This window comes from Marmota monax, unplaced genomic scaffold (genome assembly GCF_021218885.2).
Source record: "Marmota monax isolate L192 unplaced genomic scaffold, Marmota_monax_Labrador192_F-V1.1 WCK01_AAM20220418_F8-fsc00075, whole genome shotgun sequence".
NCBI lineage: Eukaryota > Metazoa > Chordata > Mammalia > Rodentia > Sciuridae > Marmota > Marmota monax.
Window position 1 is genome coordinate 8,755,079 of NW_026694772.1, and position 15,217 is coordinate 8,770,295.

General features: G+C 36.9%; 1 protein-coding gene across 4 annotated transcripts in view; it reads left to right on the forward strand.

Moving 5' to 3' along the window:
• Pcyt1b (phosphate cytidylyltransferase 1B, choline) overlaps positions 1-15,217 on the forward strand; it is a 92,163-nt gene that overhangs the window by 50,124 nt on the left and 26,822 nt on the right. For all 4 annotated transcript variants that reach the window (XM_046425301.2, XM_058572908.1, XM_046425302.2 and 1 more), the window contains exons 3-4: positions 3,450-3,566; positions 13,528-13,679. In XM_046425301.2, coding sequence (XP_046281257.1) covers positions 3,450-3,566; positions 13,528-13,679 — 269 coding nt within the window. The remainder of the gene's footprint in view (positions 1-3,449; positions 3,567-13,527; positions 13,680-15,217) is intronic.

Below are 15,217 nucleotides of genomic sequence, written 5' to 3' on the forward strand. Positions count from 1 at the left end.
TATCTTTTAAATTTCTTTCAATCTGCAGGTCCTCCTTCCTTCTCTCCCCTCCCCCTCTGCTTTTTAAGCCTTGAAGTTTAATTTTTGAAGAAACAAAGACACCAGGTTCTTTTGTTGTTGTTTTTGGTCTTGTAGAGCTTCTCACAGTCTAGAAATTGCTGACACATTACAATTTTTAAAAGTGAGCTTACTGCAAAATCAACTCTGCAAATACTCTCAAATTTACTAAATGTCCTTCTTCCCAGTAATTATGTCATCTTTCTTTTCTTTCTTCCTTGCTTCCTGAATTCATTTATCCTGATCACCTCTGAATCATTAACAAAAAGTTCTACAAAACTGCCATCTGCTTTTCCATGGGGTTTATATCTTAAAACAAATTTTCCTCAATTGAAATAAAATTGAATAAGAGCATTGAAACCAAGGATCCCTCATTAGACAGTTTGTTATTTCAAAGCATTTTTTGTTTACTGTGCCTTATTTAGAATACAGTATAATCCTGTGAAGGCAATTCTGTTTGTTCAAAATAGTATATAATTGAAAATAGTTGCAGTTCCTAATCTGACATAAAGTCTCTAGATATTCTATTAGAGAAATTTATTAGAAACATTATACCATCTGAATCTATTAATGTAACATTTATTTGTTTCCAAATTAATGAGGTGGAATTGCATCAAGAAATAATCACTATTTGAAATCTAAGTTCTAAAGATCATTCAATAGAAGTTTCCATTGATTTCTTTCTTTTTAAAGCATTCACAGAAATACAAGTAGTACAAGCTTCCTCACAAACAAGCAAACAAAAAGACAATCTGAAAGTAGAAGAGGAATACTAGGGGCTGGAAAGGGGGTAGGGAGGAAGGAAAGGGTGAAAGTAAAAGGGTGAATGGATATGATCAATGCACAATGTATGCATGTATGGAAATATCACAGTGAATCCCATTAATTTGTACAATTATTGTGTTAATTATAATAAAAATTCATTTATAACATAATACATGTATGTATTTTAAAAAGTCAGTCAGACTCTTAGGTTTATAAAGAAAATCAGCAATACCTTTCTCCTCCTACCTCACCCCTAATTCTTATTTCCTGTAGGCACTCAACACTTGACAACTGACTTTACAAAATGTTTTTGACATCTCTCATTCACTGTCACTAGTCTTCCTTGTTTTCTCTAACCTTGGCGAAAATTATGCCTTCTCCCCGCCCAAACTGGGGATGGAGCTGAGGGCCTCACACATGCTAGACAAGCACACCTCCACTGAGCTACATTCCTAGCCTTTTTTATTTTAAGACTGGGTCTTAATAAGTTGCTGAGGGTATCACTAAGTTGCTGAGACTGGCCTCAAACTTGTGATCCTCCTGCCTCAACCTCCTGAGTTGCCGGTAGACAGGCATGTGCCACCGAACTCTGCAAAATGATACCTTTTAAACTCTTTTTTATACTTGTTTTGGTGTTTGAGAAGGAGGTAGAGATAAATGTGTGTGTTCTGTTCAGCATATTTAATTGATAGTCCTCATATTCTATTTTTCTATATCTTTTTATTAAGCATAATTGTATATATACTTATGAAGTACAATGTGATATTTTGATTCATGTATACATTGGGTAATAATCAAATCAAATTATTCAGTGAGTAGAATAGTGATAACCAGAGACTTGGGGGGGGGTAGGAAGTAGAAGAAGGGTGAGAGGTTGGTTAATAGGTACAATGTTAATGTTAGGAGAAATAAGTTCTCATGTTCCTCTTTTTCTTTTTTTTGTGAGATGGGGTCTTGCTATGTTGCACAGGCTGGCCCCAAACTCCTGGGTTCAAGTGATCCTCTTGCCTCAGCCTCTCAAGTAGCTGGGACTACAGGTGCATGTCACTGCACCTGGCTTCTCATATTCCTCTTTTTAAAAATCCATTGTGGTGGCTGGAGTTGTGGCTCATTGGTAAGAGCACTTGTCTAGCATGTGTGAGGCCCGGGGTTCAATTCTCAGTACCACATATAAATAAATGAATCTAATAAAGGTCCATCAACATCTAAAAAAAATCCATTGGGGGGGGCTGGGGTTATGGCTCAGTGGTAGAGTGTGTGCCTAGCACATGCGAGGTCCGGGGTTCGATCCTCTGCACCACATAAAAATAAATAAAATAAAGGTGTTGTGTCCAACTATAACTAAAAAATAAATATTTTTTAAAATTAAAAAAAATCCATTGTGGGACTGGGGGTAGCTCAGTGATAGAGCACTTGTCTTGTGTGTGCAAGGCCCTGGATTGCACCTCCAGTATGGAGCAGTAGGGTGGGGGAAAAGCAATGTTGTGACCACATAGATCTCTTTCCTTCGTAGAGAATAAAATGTCCCTATGGCATATGTAACCATGGAGAAGAGGTAACAGATGTGCTTGGGACAAGAGTAGTTAGTTATGAAAAACTACTTCTTTCTCCTGTTATCTATTTTTGGATCTTCTTGGATTTTCATTGTCCAATTCCTTTGTTGAGAGTAGAGAAGGGTGTAAAAGTTGGCAAACAAATAAAACTTTCGACAAATGTATCAGGCTTCTTTCAGACTAGCAGGATAGGGGTATAATAGAGTGATACCCGCTTTCCTTCCATTGTGTGACTTGCTTCATCCACCAAACTAATAGAACCCTATCCCCCTAACCCTCCCTTTTGACTTGAAGGGAATAGGTCTTTGGCCTGGTGCAGCAAGTATCCTGTGGGACCATGAAGGACTATAGTATTGATTGCTTACCTCCAAACACCATCCTTATATGCAACGGTTATTTCTGACTCTCCTCCCTTTGGGGGCATGGGACCCCATCTCCTATGATATGAAAGAGGTTAGAGAGTGACTTTGTGCAATTATATTATTGAAAATGTTTAACAACTGGCCCTCCAGATGGAAATAAGCCCTGATTTATAGCATTTGCCAACTTCTTCAATGAAAACACCCTTACCATGGCTCACTTCAGATTACCAATGAGACTTGAAGTTGGGAAGAAAAGTGTTTGAGCAGTATGAACAGACTCCAGCACAGCTTTGCCTTTGAAACAGGATTTGCAGTCTTCATTCAAGACTGCCAGACTCAAGGACATAGTCATTTGTCCTTTCCATTGAGCTCCTCAGTTACTCATGTCTTGATGTTCCTGCCAGGCCGACTATGCCGGCTCAGACATCTAGATTTCACTCAGAGTCAAGAGAACTCCCCAGTGCTCTGTGTTCGTCTTTCCTGTTGGCTAACAATGTGTGTTCTCGTTTGATCTTAATTTTGTTTTTGTTTTGTTTTGATGTCTTTAGAAGAACCTGTATTTAAAGTCAATTTCATGCACCAATATGAAATTGATGGTTCAGAGAGATTGCATCTTATCTAGGTAAACTTTCTTATGGCACTATTCTAATGGAAGGTAACTGGAATACCTTATTCTTGCAGTTCTGTTAACACTGTTTTCTTTCTTTCACAGTTGACAGGCCTGTCAGAGTATATGCAGATGGAATATTTGACCTCTTTCACTCAGGTCACGCAAGGGCACTTATGCAAGCAAAAACACTGTTTCCCAACAGCTACTTGTTGGTGGGAGGTAAGAATTGCATTTTTCTCTGTCCAGAAAACTCCTTTATAATATGTTTTCTGAAAAGGGTCCCTTTCAGAATTCCATAAGTAAAATCTGACATTGTTAATGCTTCCAATTCATCCTGTACTGGCTCACTTGTTCACTGCCTGAAATTTAAAATGACATTTTAAAAACCATAGGGGAATTATATCATGAGATTGTGTACCATTGATCCTCAGAGAGACAGATTAATAATACCACCAAGGGTAGCTGCTTCACAATTTCCATTAATGCTTTTCTAATGGAATTTGGGGTATGATCCAGAGGCATGATTAAGAGAAAAGCAATACTATTCTGATTTCAAATCTTGGAGAACTACAGAGGTTTAGGATGATTAAGGGGCAAACAAAGTCATTGTCTATTTCCTTTGTGCAACCCATAGCATTTGGGACAGTATTGTGCTAATAATAATGGCTTAAGATAGCCCTAATTAGTTGAATTTTTATTCAGTGTGTTAAAGAAATGGAGATTTATGTACCCAAGTAATCTTGGTTCATAATGAAGGGTTTGACTTACTTCAAAAGTTTATGGAAAGAGAAGAATGGTTAAATGTAGATCAAAAATTTTCTCCCCCAGAGGGCCTATCTATTTCAATTTGGGCAAAAGGGATAGTACCTGCCTAGTAGGCTTTCATTCTCACTTCTGTAGCTTCTGAAAGTAGCATATGCATTCACTATGATCAGTTTTTATGGTACTGTATAAAGTGACACCACCCACCTTTATTTATTTATTTATTTATTTACCATCAATCTTTAAACTTCTGTGAGAGAAAAAAACAGTGCTGGTAAGAGACTGTATTTTTTTTGAGTATTTTGGCATCTTCTGCAAGTTTTAAAAATGCTTTTTGTATATTTAAGAGGAACCATTCTGCATATTTTGCTAAGGGTAGTGATCATGTGGCTATTGAATGGAGTTCTTTCAGAAGGAAGAGGGGTAAAAGGCAGCAGTTAATGGACAAGTCATGCAGAGGACACCCAAAGTGGTCAGAAAACCCAACTCTTATTTTATTCCCATTGTCCTGAGTGGAAAACTTTCTTGATTGAGCATGAACATCTGGAGTCTGGTCCTAGGCTACCAGAAACTTGGGGAAACCTCTGCTGTGTTTGGGTTTTGCTCATTTTGGCGACTTAACCTTGGAGATGGTTTGGTGTGGATCACAGTGAAAGTTTTCTGTACTCCTAGCTTTAGACTCACACTTGTCCACACTGAGCCCCCAGCAATTTGTCAGTTTAAATTTTCCTTTCCAGCACTGGATCCCTCAGAGATTTCTGCTGGTGGGTTTCTGCTCCAGTAAATTGTGATTCTCTTTATCTGTCTGTTTCTCCAATGTTGGGGGCAACCCTGTGACATCATTTCTCTGACAAATCTTTGAAGAGTTGTTGATTTTTCAGTTGCTTCTTCTTTTTACTTGTCATTAGAATGGAGTGGTAATGTCTAATCTCCTTACATGCCAGGCAAGAAAATAGAAGTCCAATTTTGACATTTTAAAACAAAATTATTACCTAATCACTTACATGTACCAGTGGCATTTAAAACATATGACACTTTGAAATGTACCATTATTCATTCACAAAATATATCAAGCTCTTTTTGAACTTTCAAATATTTTATAAATTGTCTTTTTTTCTCCTCACATTTATACATTCATTCTTTTCTCTCCTATAATTTTTTTTCTAATGGGATGCTTTAGTGCTTGAAATCTTTTTTTGATCACTCTATCATATTCTCTGAAACAGAATTATGTATATAAATTAGCACACAACTAACCAAAATACTGCAATATAACTTTTGATAAATAATTATTAAAAATGAACATAAATTTGATCAGCAGTGTGTCTCTTAATGAGATGAGTGGGATCTCCTTATTTGTGAATGTACCTGTGGATAAATATAACTATTGCTAGAATGAGGCAGTGTTTAACATAAATTTTATTCCTATTTTCCTTGTTATACATATATATAATGAAATATTTGGTTCACACAAATGCATATATGGGAATGGAATGAGTTTGTTACAGTGATGCCACTCAATTCTTTGAATTCCTTCAGAGTTACTGGCCCAAAAAACACAAAATAATTTATTATTATTACTATTATTATTATTATTTCGTCACCCAAAGTAATCTATCAAGTGACTATTTGCTAAGAACCTCCTTCAAATTTGTTGCAAGCAATGAATTGGAAATGACCTTACTCACAAAAGGAATTGTTAAAGCTATTAGAATCATTTGCCTTTTCTCTTTCTTGGAATAATAACAAAAGGCTATATTCAAGACTTATCAAATGACTCTTAATTATAACCATTACTCTTTTACTTGAAAGCAACTTATTCAACCAGATACATGCAGAAAGGGCTGGGAGAATGGAAATATTGGTAATTTCATTACACCATTACTAAGCCAGTTTTGTTCTGTGTGTGTGTGCCGAGATTGAACCCAGGGCCTTGTGCATCAGCCCAGTAATTTTTGAAACAATTTTATCATTTACTCAAAAAAAATTGGGGCTGTCAGGCGAGGTGGCACATGCCTATAATCCCAGCTATTCAGGAGGCTGAGACAGGTAGATTGCAAGTTCCAGGCCAGCCTGAGCAACTTAGTGAGACCCAGTCTCAAAGCAAAACTAAAAGGGAAAACTTTGGGGCTGCAGTTTTAGCTTACTAAATTTTCAGAGCTTATTTTCTAACCTAATTGGCAAAACTAGTCCTTACATTCAAAACTAATAGGAACCAAGAAAATGTCCTTTTAAATAAAATGTATTAATGCATTTCAAGAGGCTTTATAAAAACCACTGAGAAATAATTATAGAATGGATTATATAAAAGAGAATGTTAAGATTAAAATAATGTAGATCTAATATAATAAATTATAAACAATACAATAAATCAATGTACTTAATTTGTAGTGATGCAATGTAATTTATAGATAAAATTAGATGGCGTTAATAAGAAGAGAAACACAATTTTTAAAAGTTATGTTATTCCTTCTCTAATTATTGGTATGTATGTGTAGCAAATTCTAGTGTTTGGCTTTGGGGAATAAAATCAAATATAAAAATAAAAATAATTATCTTTGTTAGATATCATGATTAAAATTTTCCTATGTATTTAAAGATGGAAAGGGAAAAAACCTACTAAAAATAATTGCTCTGGGAGTATGTAATTTTATTTTTTATTATAAGGAGGCAGAAAATAAACATTTTAGAAGATAAAATAGAATAAGAATTATCTGTAAATGGAATATTTTATAATGTGAATTTATAAAGTAGGTTTTTAACTTACTTTTTAAATAATGCATATGGAATCTGGAAAAATCATGTTAATGTTTTGCTCAGACATTTATTCCAATATATCTTTAAAAATTTGATAATTCCAGAAAATATTCCAGTTACATTTCCGAGAAGCAGCAGTACCAGCTTATACAGCTTTGGCTTATTAAAGTGATTTTGAAGTGAATAGCTGGAAAAAATGCTTACTCTTAACTACAAGAGAAAAGCCATTTTTAGGATTCAATATGAGTGTTGAGAATAGCTGGAAAAATGCTTACCCTTAACTACATGAAAAAGCCATTTTTAGCATTCAATATTTCTTTCCAGTGCTCCTTTTGCTTTGAATTCCTCCTAGGCCCTATCCCTAAAGATTCATGTGTTTTCTGGTAATAGTTGGGAGAAGAGGAAGCAAAGTTGTTAGGTCAAAATTTGCATTATTCTCTATTCTACTACATTCAGTTTCTAACACCAAATTTCACCTGTAACAGAAGTACATACATGACAGGGAAAGAGAGGAAGCTTTTATAGGTTCATGGCACTTCAAAGAGTCATTAAATGGGGTTTCTATTTGGTTTGGCCTGAGGGTGAAACCTCTTACCACTTGAAATGTAACATAGTAAAGTTTAGATGGCACCTCTCTTTTAAGAATAAGGCACCTCTCTTTTAAGTAAGGTAAGGGTGGTTTTGGATACAGAGACTTTTTCAGACCCATTAATTTTAGGGAAGGGTGCTATTAGATATTGAGGTTCCAGACACTGATTCTTTTAAAACTGTGTTTGGATCCCTCCTGAAAAGTTTTTGCATACCCCTGAAGGTATGTGTACCCTAGTTTGAGGGGACCTTTGCCTTAGATTATCTTTTTGGATTATCACAAACCAACTTAATGGCAGACAATTCTATACTGAGGATATTCAGAGGGCCCTTGAAGAATAGGTATTCTGTGTTGTCAGTTGAAAGGCTGGCTCTTGATATTATGTGTGTAGTTAACAAATAAAAATGCTATGGTGAGTTAAAAGAGCCTCTCATGTCAATTGTAGCCCCCCTTACATCTACAGGTAGGTTCTTTTTAGGAATTCCCCTGGGTAAAGTGAAGGCTTTACCCTGTGAAGCTACTCTGGTTGGGGCAAGTACATGGACAGGTATTTGGTGCCAATACTTAGTATTTACCAGAAACAATTTATTAAAAGATAGGAAACTGAGATAACTGGAGGTACTGTAGTCTACTTCTCAGCCTTAGGCAGGAGTAGACACCACAACTGTCATGATTTCACACTATGATTATATTACCTGCATATATAATTTCTTGAGCATATAGATAGTAATTATTTGAATTTTTCTGTGCAAGCTTACCTTGTTAGCATTATTTTAATGAATTGAAATGATTCACTTGTAAAGCACTTTTTCTTCATTTTAATTTAAAATTTCATGTCATTTGAAAACAGGTCAAGAAATTACAATTTATAGCAGAATTTTTTCCCTAAAAATATTTTTAAAAGATGAGAGTCCCTAAGCATCTACCTCTGCATCATAGGAGGGGAATAAAAATGGGAGCAATAAATATATTACTACTGCTACTATAGTTGATGTAAATATTACTCCACAAGCTTGTATTTATACTTTATTGAATTTTAATTGAAATGAAATATTCCTCTACAGCTGGGGGTGTAGCTCAGGGGTAGACCACCTGCTTAGCATGGAGGAGGCCCTGGGCTTGAACCCCTGTATTGCAAACAAACAAACAAACAAACAAAAAAAAAACAGTTAAAAAAATTCTCAGATTTCATTTTGCATGACTGGTGAGAAACTCAATCGCAGTTTTTATTGGGTTCTTTTGACTTCCCCAGAGTCAACAAGTGTCCAAAATATTTGCAAAACAAACCAGGAGAAGAGCTTCTAGTCTTCAACTCAGTGACATTTTTTTTTCACTGTCCTCATTATCCAAGCCCACATAATTATTAGCAGAAAGCGGATCCATTGCAAGTGAGGCAACTGTGGTCTATGCCCAGGTGGGAGCTCCCGTGCTTAGGGCCTCATGTCCTCATTCCTCTTGAGGCTCTTCCACTGGCCCCTGCTGCTTGTAGAATCCACAGTCAATTGATCTTTTCCTCCCAATTTGGAGGAATCTTCCCTCTCCTTGTGTTCTTCCTTATAGAATTCCCCCAAGGAGCTCTGGCTTTGTAAAAACAGATGCCAAGAAGACAGGCTGTCTACCAGCAACTTGAACTTTACAACTTCTGCAAGGGAGTTTGTACCAAGAGGCCTGAACACCTACATGGAGCTGGGCAGGGAAAAGACAGAACACAAAACCCAAAGGAATATTCCCATAAATGATCCTGCATTACTGCTACTGATGGCTAACGTCATTGAGCATTACTTTCTGCTCATGTGGATTATCAAATTTAATTCTCAAAACTTCACCATATTTAAAGATTAAGCAACTGAGGCTTGGAGGGTTTGAATAACTTTGCAAGTAGTAAGTAGCAGAGCTGGGATTGGAATCCAAATCTGTTGGGCTCTAAAGTTCAACCCCTATGCTATTTTTTCTTTCCTGCAGGGTATTTCATTTTGAGCGCAGTGAGCTGCCAGGATAGGTTAGTTGCAGCATGAGCTCCCAGAGAGCTCAATGAATTCATCCATGGAATACCACTGCTCACAGTTCTCCATCTGGTTGTCAGAGTGCATTTGCCAAGACTCAAGCACAACAGTGCTGCTTTGGGTGTAATTAATGTTTAGACAATAACTGGTCAGCATGTTCAGCTGCTTCTTGAGGTCACTCCTGGGATATGAAAATAGAGCCCTGTATTGACGTAAACAGGATGTTTGTTTTCTTTGTGATCTATCAGGAGGCCATTATCTTGGTCATTCAGAAGTTACACTAAATTGCTCAGGTGCAGATTCAAAAAGGGGGAAAGATACCATCCAGCCTAGTTTTGTGCTGTTTGAGATAGAATATTGATGGATCTGAAATCCCTTTCCGCTCAGTATGATTCTTTTTAAAATTTCTTGTTGTTGTAGATGGATGCAATACCTTTATTTTATTTATTTACTTTTATGTGCTGCTAAGGATCAAATCCAGTGCCTCACACTTGCCAGGCAAGCTCTCTACTACTGAGCTAGAACTGCAGGTCCTCAGTATGATTCTTGATGTAGTATTTTAATAAAGCCCCCAAAGAACATCTAGATCAGTTTTTTAAAATTGTATAGGATAGCCCACCAATCATTCCTGTTTTGGGAGTCAATGAATCAATACATAGTCATATATGACCCTGCTACCTAGCCTCATCCATCACCTCTTGCTTCTGGGCATGATGGATGATTCAAAAACAGACAGGTTGTTTTACTTAAGTTGTTCATAATATTCATTAGGGGTTTGCACATATTGTGGACATCAGTATCATTCCTGAAGTTTGTCAAAAACAGAGCTGCTTGGGCCCCACTATAGACCAACTCAATCAAACTGTCAAAGAGCAAAACCCACACACATTTGTATTTAACCAGCTCTTTAGGTGATTCTGATACTCATCAAAGTTTTTGAGCCAGCCATATTGTTGGTGTTGTTTTGGTAATGTAAACTGCTACAATAAAAATATCTCAGAAGATATTTAACTAATGTACCACCTATAAATATTTTCTGAGATATTTTATATCTCTGAATACATGTGTGTATGTATATTCAGAGACCCATTAGTCTCTTATTTGCATGTATGTTGTTGAAATGTACCTGCAGATAACTATACATCTATTATTTTAAATAATAATCAACATTTATTGAGCATCTATATGCATCAGGCACCATTAATTCATTCACCAAGTATTTGTTAAGAACCTACTAGAGGCCAGGTATTGTTCATCAGAAAATGAAATGGCTGCAAGTTCATGCCCCCCAGGGAGCTTACATTTTAGTAGGGAAACACCAACAATAAAATTAAATAAGACAGTTGTATGACTGCCAGTGCGATGGCAGGAAGTAATTTGATTGTAACTCAGAATAAATAGAGTGCCAGAGGAAGACTTAAGGGAGGAAAGGGAGTGAATCCCATGGGATTTGAAGCACAACAGTTCCAGGTTTGGGAAATAGGAAGTGCAAAACCCTGCCCTGAGGAAGAGGATCACAGTAGCTTGAGAAAACAGTGAGGAGGCTGGGGCTGGATTGCAATAGGAGATGGGTCATAGAGGGAAGGAGTGGGCAGAGGTCTGGATCTTGTAAAGGTCTGTTAGCCACTGGAAGACTTTGGCTTTTACTCTGAGAGGGATGGAAAGGGTTCTGAGTCTGGAAGGACTTAATCTGGCAGGTTTTAATGAGCTCTTTCTGGATGAGAATAGGGTGTTAGGGGTGAGCAAGACTGGAACCAGTTAGGAGGCCATGGTAGTAATCCATAAAAGTGAGTGGGTCACAATGGGAGCAATGGAGGTGGGGAGCAGAACTTGGATTCCGGGTGTACTTTTTTTTTTAGTTGTAGTTGGACACAATACCTTTATTTTATTTATTCATTATTTATGTGGTGCTGAGGATTGAACCCAGGGCCTCACATATGCTAGGCGAGTGCTCTACCACTGAGCCACAACCCCAGCCCTCCAAGTGAACTTTTAAAAATTATTTTTTAACTCATGTACCACATCAGGAAATTTCATTCAACAATGGACCAAGTATACAAAGGTAGTCCCATGAGATTATAAATGGAGTTGAAAAATTCCTATTGCCTAGTGATATTTGAGCTATCAGAATGTGACAGTGTAACACATTACTTACCTGTTTATGGTGCTGCCGTATAAATAAACCTACTGCTCCACCACTCATATAAAAATATAATATAAACCAGGCATGGTGGTGTGCACCTGTAGTTGCAGATATTTAGTAGGCTGAGGCAGGAGGATGGAGAGTTTGAGGCCAGCCTTGGCAACATATTGAGACCCTGTGTCAAAAAGCATAAATATAGCACATGTAACTATGTACAGTATATAATACTAATAATGATAAAGGACAACTATTCTTCTGGTTTTTGTGTTTATGATATTATACTTTTTATTGGTAATTTAGAGTGTACTTATTTTTTAAAAGTTTACTTAAATAGTATGCTGGGTTAAGCTAGCAGCAGCCTCATTCATCTAATATTTACTGTGTCTCTTGATTGCATCAAGAGACTATATTAATTGATGTCCCTATTATACCATCTAGGTCTGTGTGAGTACACTCTATGATATTCATACAACAATGAAGTCAACTAATGATGCATTTCTCAGAACTTTTCCCTGTCATTAGAAACACATGACTATCACTGACAGAAAATCATTGTATATATTTATGGGGTACAATGCGGTATTTCAATCATTAGAGGAATATTCAATCAAGCTAATTAACATACATATTACTTTACCAATTTATCTTTTCTGTGGTGAGAATGTTAAAAATCTATTTTAGCAATTTAAAAATATATAATACATTATTATTAACTGTGGTCACAATGCAGTCCACTAGATCAATAAAACTTATTCCTCCATCTAACTAAAACTTTGTGCCCTTTGATCAACATCTTTGCTTTCTCAGGCACATCCAGTAATTTTGCTGATGGTTTGGATGTGGAGTGTAGGAAGGGGCTACAAAAGGAGGGTTTCCAAGAATGCTGAATGTGAATGTGGATTGTGTACTCACTGGTGGCCAGATTTGGTTCTAGGCATGAAACAGGATTTGATCCCAGGAAAATGATCATATTCTTGTTTGTAAACCACTTCCTGTGAACTTAAAATTAGAGAATTTTGCTGAGCACCATGGTGCATGCCTGTAATCTCATCTTCCTTGACTAAACAAAAGATAGGGATAGTGAAATATATTTCATTTTTTAAGGTATTTCAAAACACATCTATGGGAGCTGGGATGGTGGCTCAGTGCTAGTGTGCTTGACTAGCATGTGTAAAGCACTGGGTTCAATTCAATTTACACTGCATGTAAATAAATAAAATAAAGGTCCATTGACAACTAAAAAATATTTTTTAAAAACACATTTATGTAAACCCTCAAAAAAATCTTTCCTAAGGCTGATAGTAAATATATTACTACCCTCATTTGAGGGTTCAGGAGCCTGAGATCTAGAATAGATAAGCGATATGGGAAGGGTGAACTCTGTAAGATCTGACCTTCTATTTTATGACTTTCCCCTCTTGATTGTATAGGCTAATGTGTAGTGAGTGGACTTTGATCCAGGGAACAGAAGTGTGTTGCAGAGGGTGAGAGGGTTGACCCTTGGGTTACTTAAATATGAATGATCTAGCAAAATAATTTGAACTGATTGGTCAAACCTTCAATAATTCAGGCTTCTTGACTTCTCTCTGCTTTCTCTGTTCATCTGGTCATTTTATTTCCGAATAGTAATTTTCACTGAAGGGTGGGATAGAGAGATAAAAATATATGAAAGTCACATTGGGTAGGTGGAGAATACTTTTTACAAAAGCCTCAGTGGAGAATGCAGTTGTAATTAGCACTAAAATGAAATCCTTATTTCCCAGTGGGTTTAGGTTTGCTTCACTCTCCTCATCCTTTGTTCCTGTAAAAGGCTGTGTTCAATTATGCCAAGCACCTAGTCAGCCTATGCTCCTTTTTTCTTGCCCAAGAAGCAATGTTTGCACCAGGGCACCTGGTAACAGTATTTAATATGTTTGACTGTTTCAGTTTGCAGTGATGATCTCACCCACAAATTCAAAGGTTTCACTGTGATGAATGAAGCAGAAAGGTATGAAGCTCTCAGACACTGTCGCTACGTGGATGAAGTCATCAGAGATGCTCCATGGACCCTCACACCAGAGTTTCTGGAAAAACACAAGGTACTTCTCATTCTCCCGTGTTCTCTAAATAGTAAGATTAGGAAGTCTGGTTCTGCAGCAGATGCTGCAGAATGCCCCCAAACACTTCCAATTTCTAAAAGAGGTAACTTTGGGAGCTGTCATGTGGTGTCACTTGCTATAGCACTTCTCTTCTGCCTGATCCTGGGGACTGCTGTCTTATAGATGCTAGAACTAGACTATCCAGGTCCAAATGCTGCCTCTGTCTTCTTCTAATTGTGGAACCTTTTTTTAAAATATTTAATTATTTATTTATTTTGCGGACACAACATCTTTGTTTGTATGTGGTGCTGAGGATCGAACCCAGGCCACACGCATGCCAGGCGAGCGCGCTACCGCTTGAGCCACACCCCCAGCCCCTAATTGTGGAACCTTGAGCAAGATATTTAACTGCACTACTCTCTTACCTTTTTCTGTAAAATGGGATGACATTGGTATCTTCTTCATGGGGCCCATATTGAGAACTTCATGAGGTAATGTAAGTAAGTCAAACACTTGGAAGACTGGCTGGTCTATAGCAAGAGCTGCAAGGATGTCATCATAATCACCATGACTGCCATCATTATTGCTTGCACATTCACAGGCATCCTTTTATATGGAACAAATGAACACACATCTTATCCAAGTCAGGGGCCAGCCTTTAAGGAAAGAACTTCCTATTTCTGATTTTGTGACCCTAAGATTCCTACTGACATAAGATTTTTATTAGTTGAAAACATGAGAAATTCTTTTGATCTGCATCAAATTATGTGCTTTGTATCTCCCTACCAGCCCCACATTAGGAGCTATTCTTTCTTCTCATAAGCAGTACAAAAAAAATAAGATTAAGCTGTTCTAAGAATTTTCTTTTCTATTTTTAAATTCACAATGCAGAAGAGAATAGAGAACAGTGATAAATGTGCATGGGTAATAGCAAAGGAGACAATTTTCTAGAGAGAATGAAAAGAAAAGGGAAAAAAACTACAATATGATTTACTTCCAGTAATCACTAACATTTTTACTAAGCAGCTATTGTATATTCAACAGTGATAGGCATTATAGGAGATAGTAATAATGATAATGATGGCTGCCATTTATTTACCTTGTGCCCAGCACTCTGCTAAAGACTTTGTTATTATATGAATCAAATTCAATCTCATGACTATCCTAAGAAGTTATTATTAGTATACACTGGAGAGGAGGAAATAAGCTTGAGTACTGAGAATATAATTAATAATAATTTATTAAGTCCTTACTACGTGCCAGTAATTATTTTTAGGAATGATTATATATTTATGTCATTTAATCCAGTGATTCTCTATATGGCAATGTCTGGAAACAGTTTTGGTTGTTATAGCTAGAGGGTGCTACTGGCATCTAGTGGGTAAAGGCATGGGATGCTGCTAAGCATCCTCCAACTTACAAGACAGTCTCCCACACCAAAAAGTTATCCAGTCCCCAATGTCACTAATACTGAGGTTGAGAAATACTGATGGAATCCTTCCCACCAACTTTGGAGTTGTGTAGCTAGCAAGTGGTAG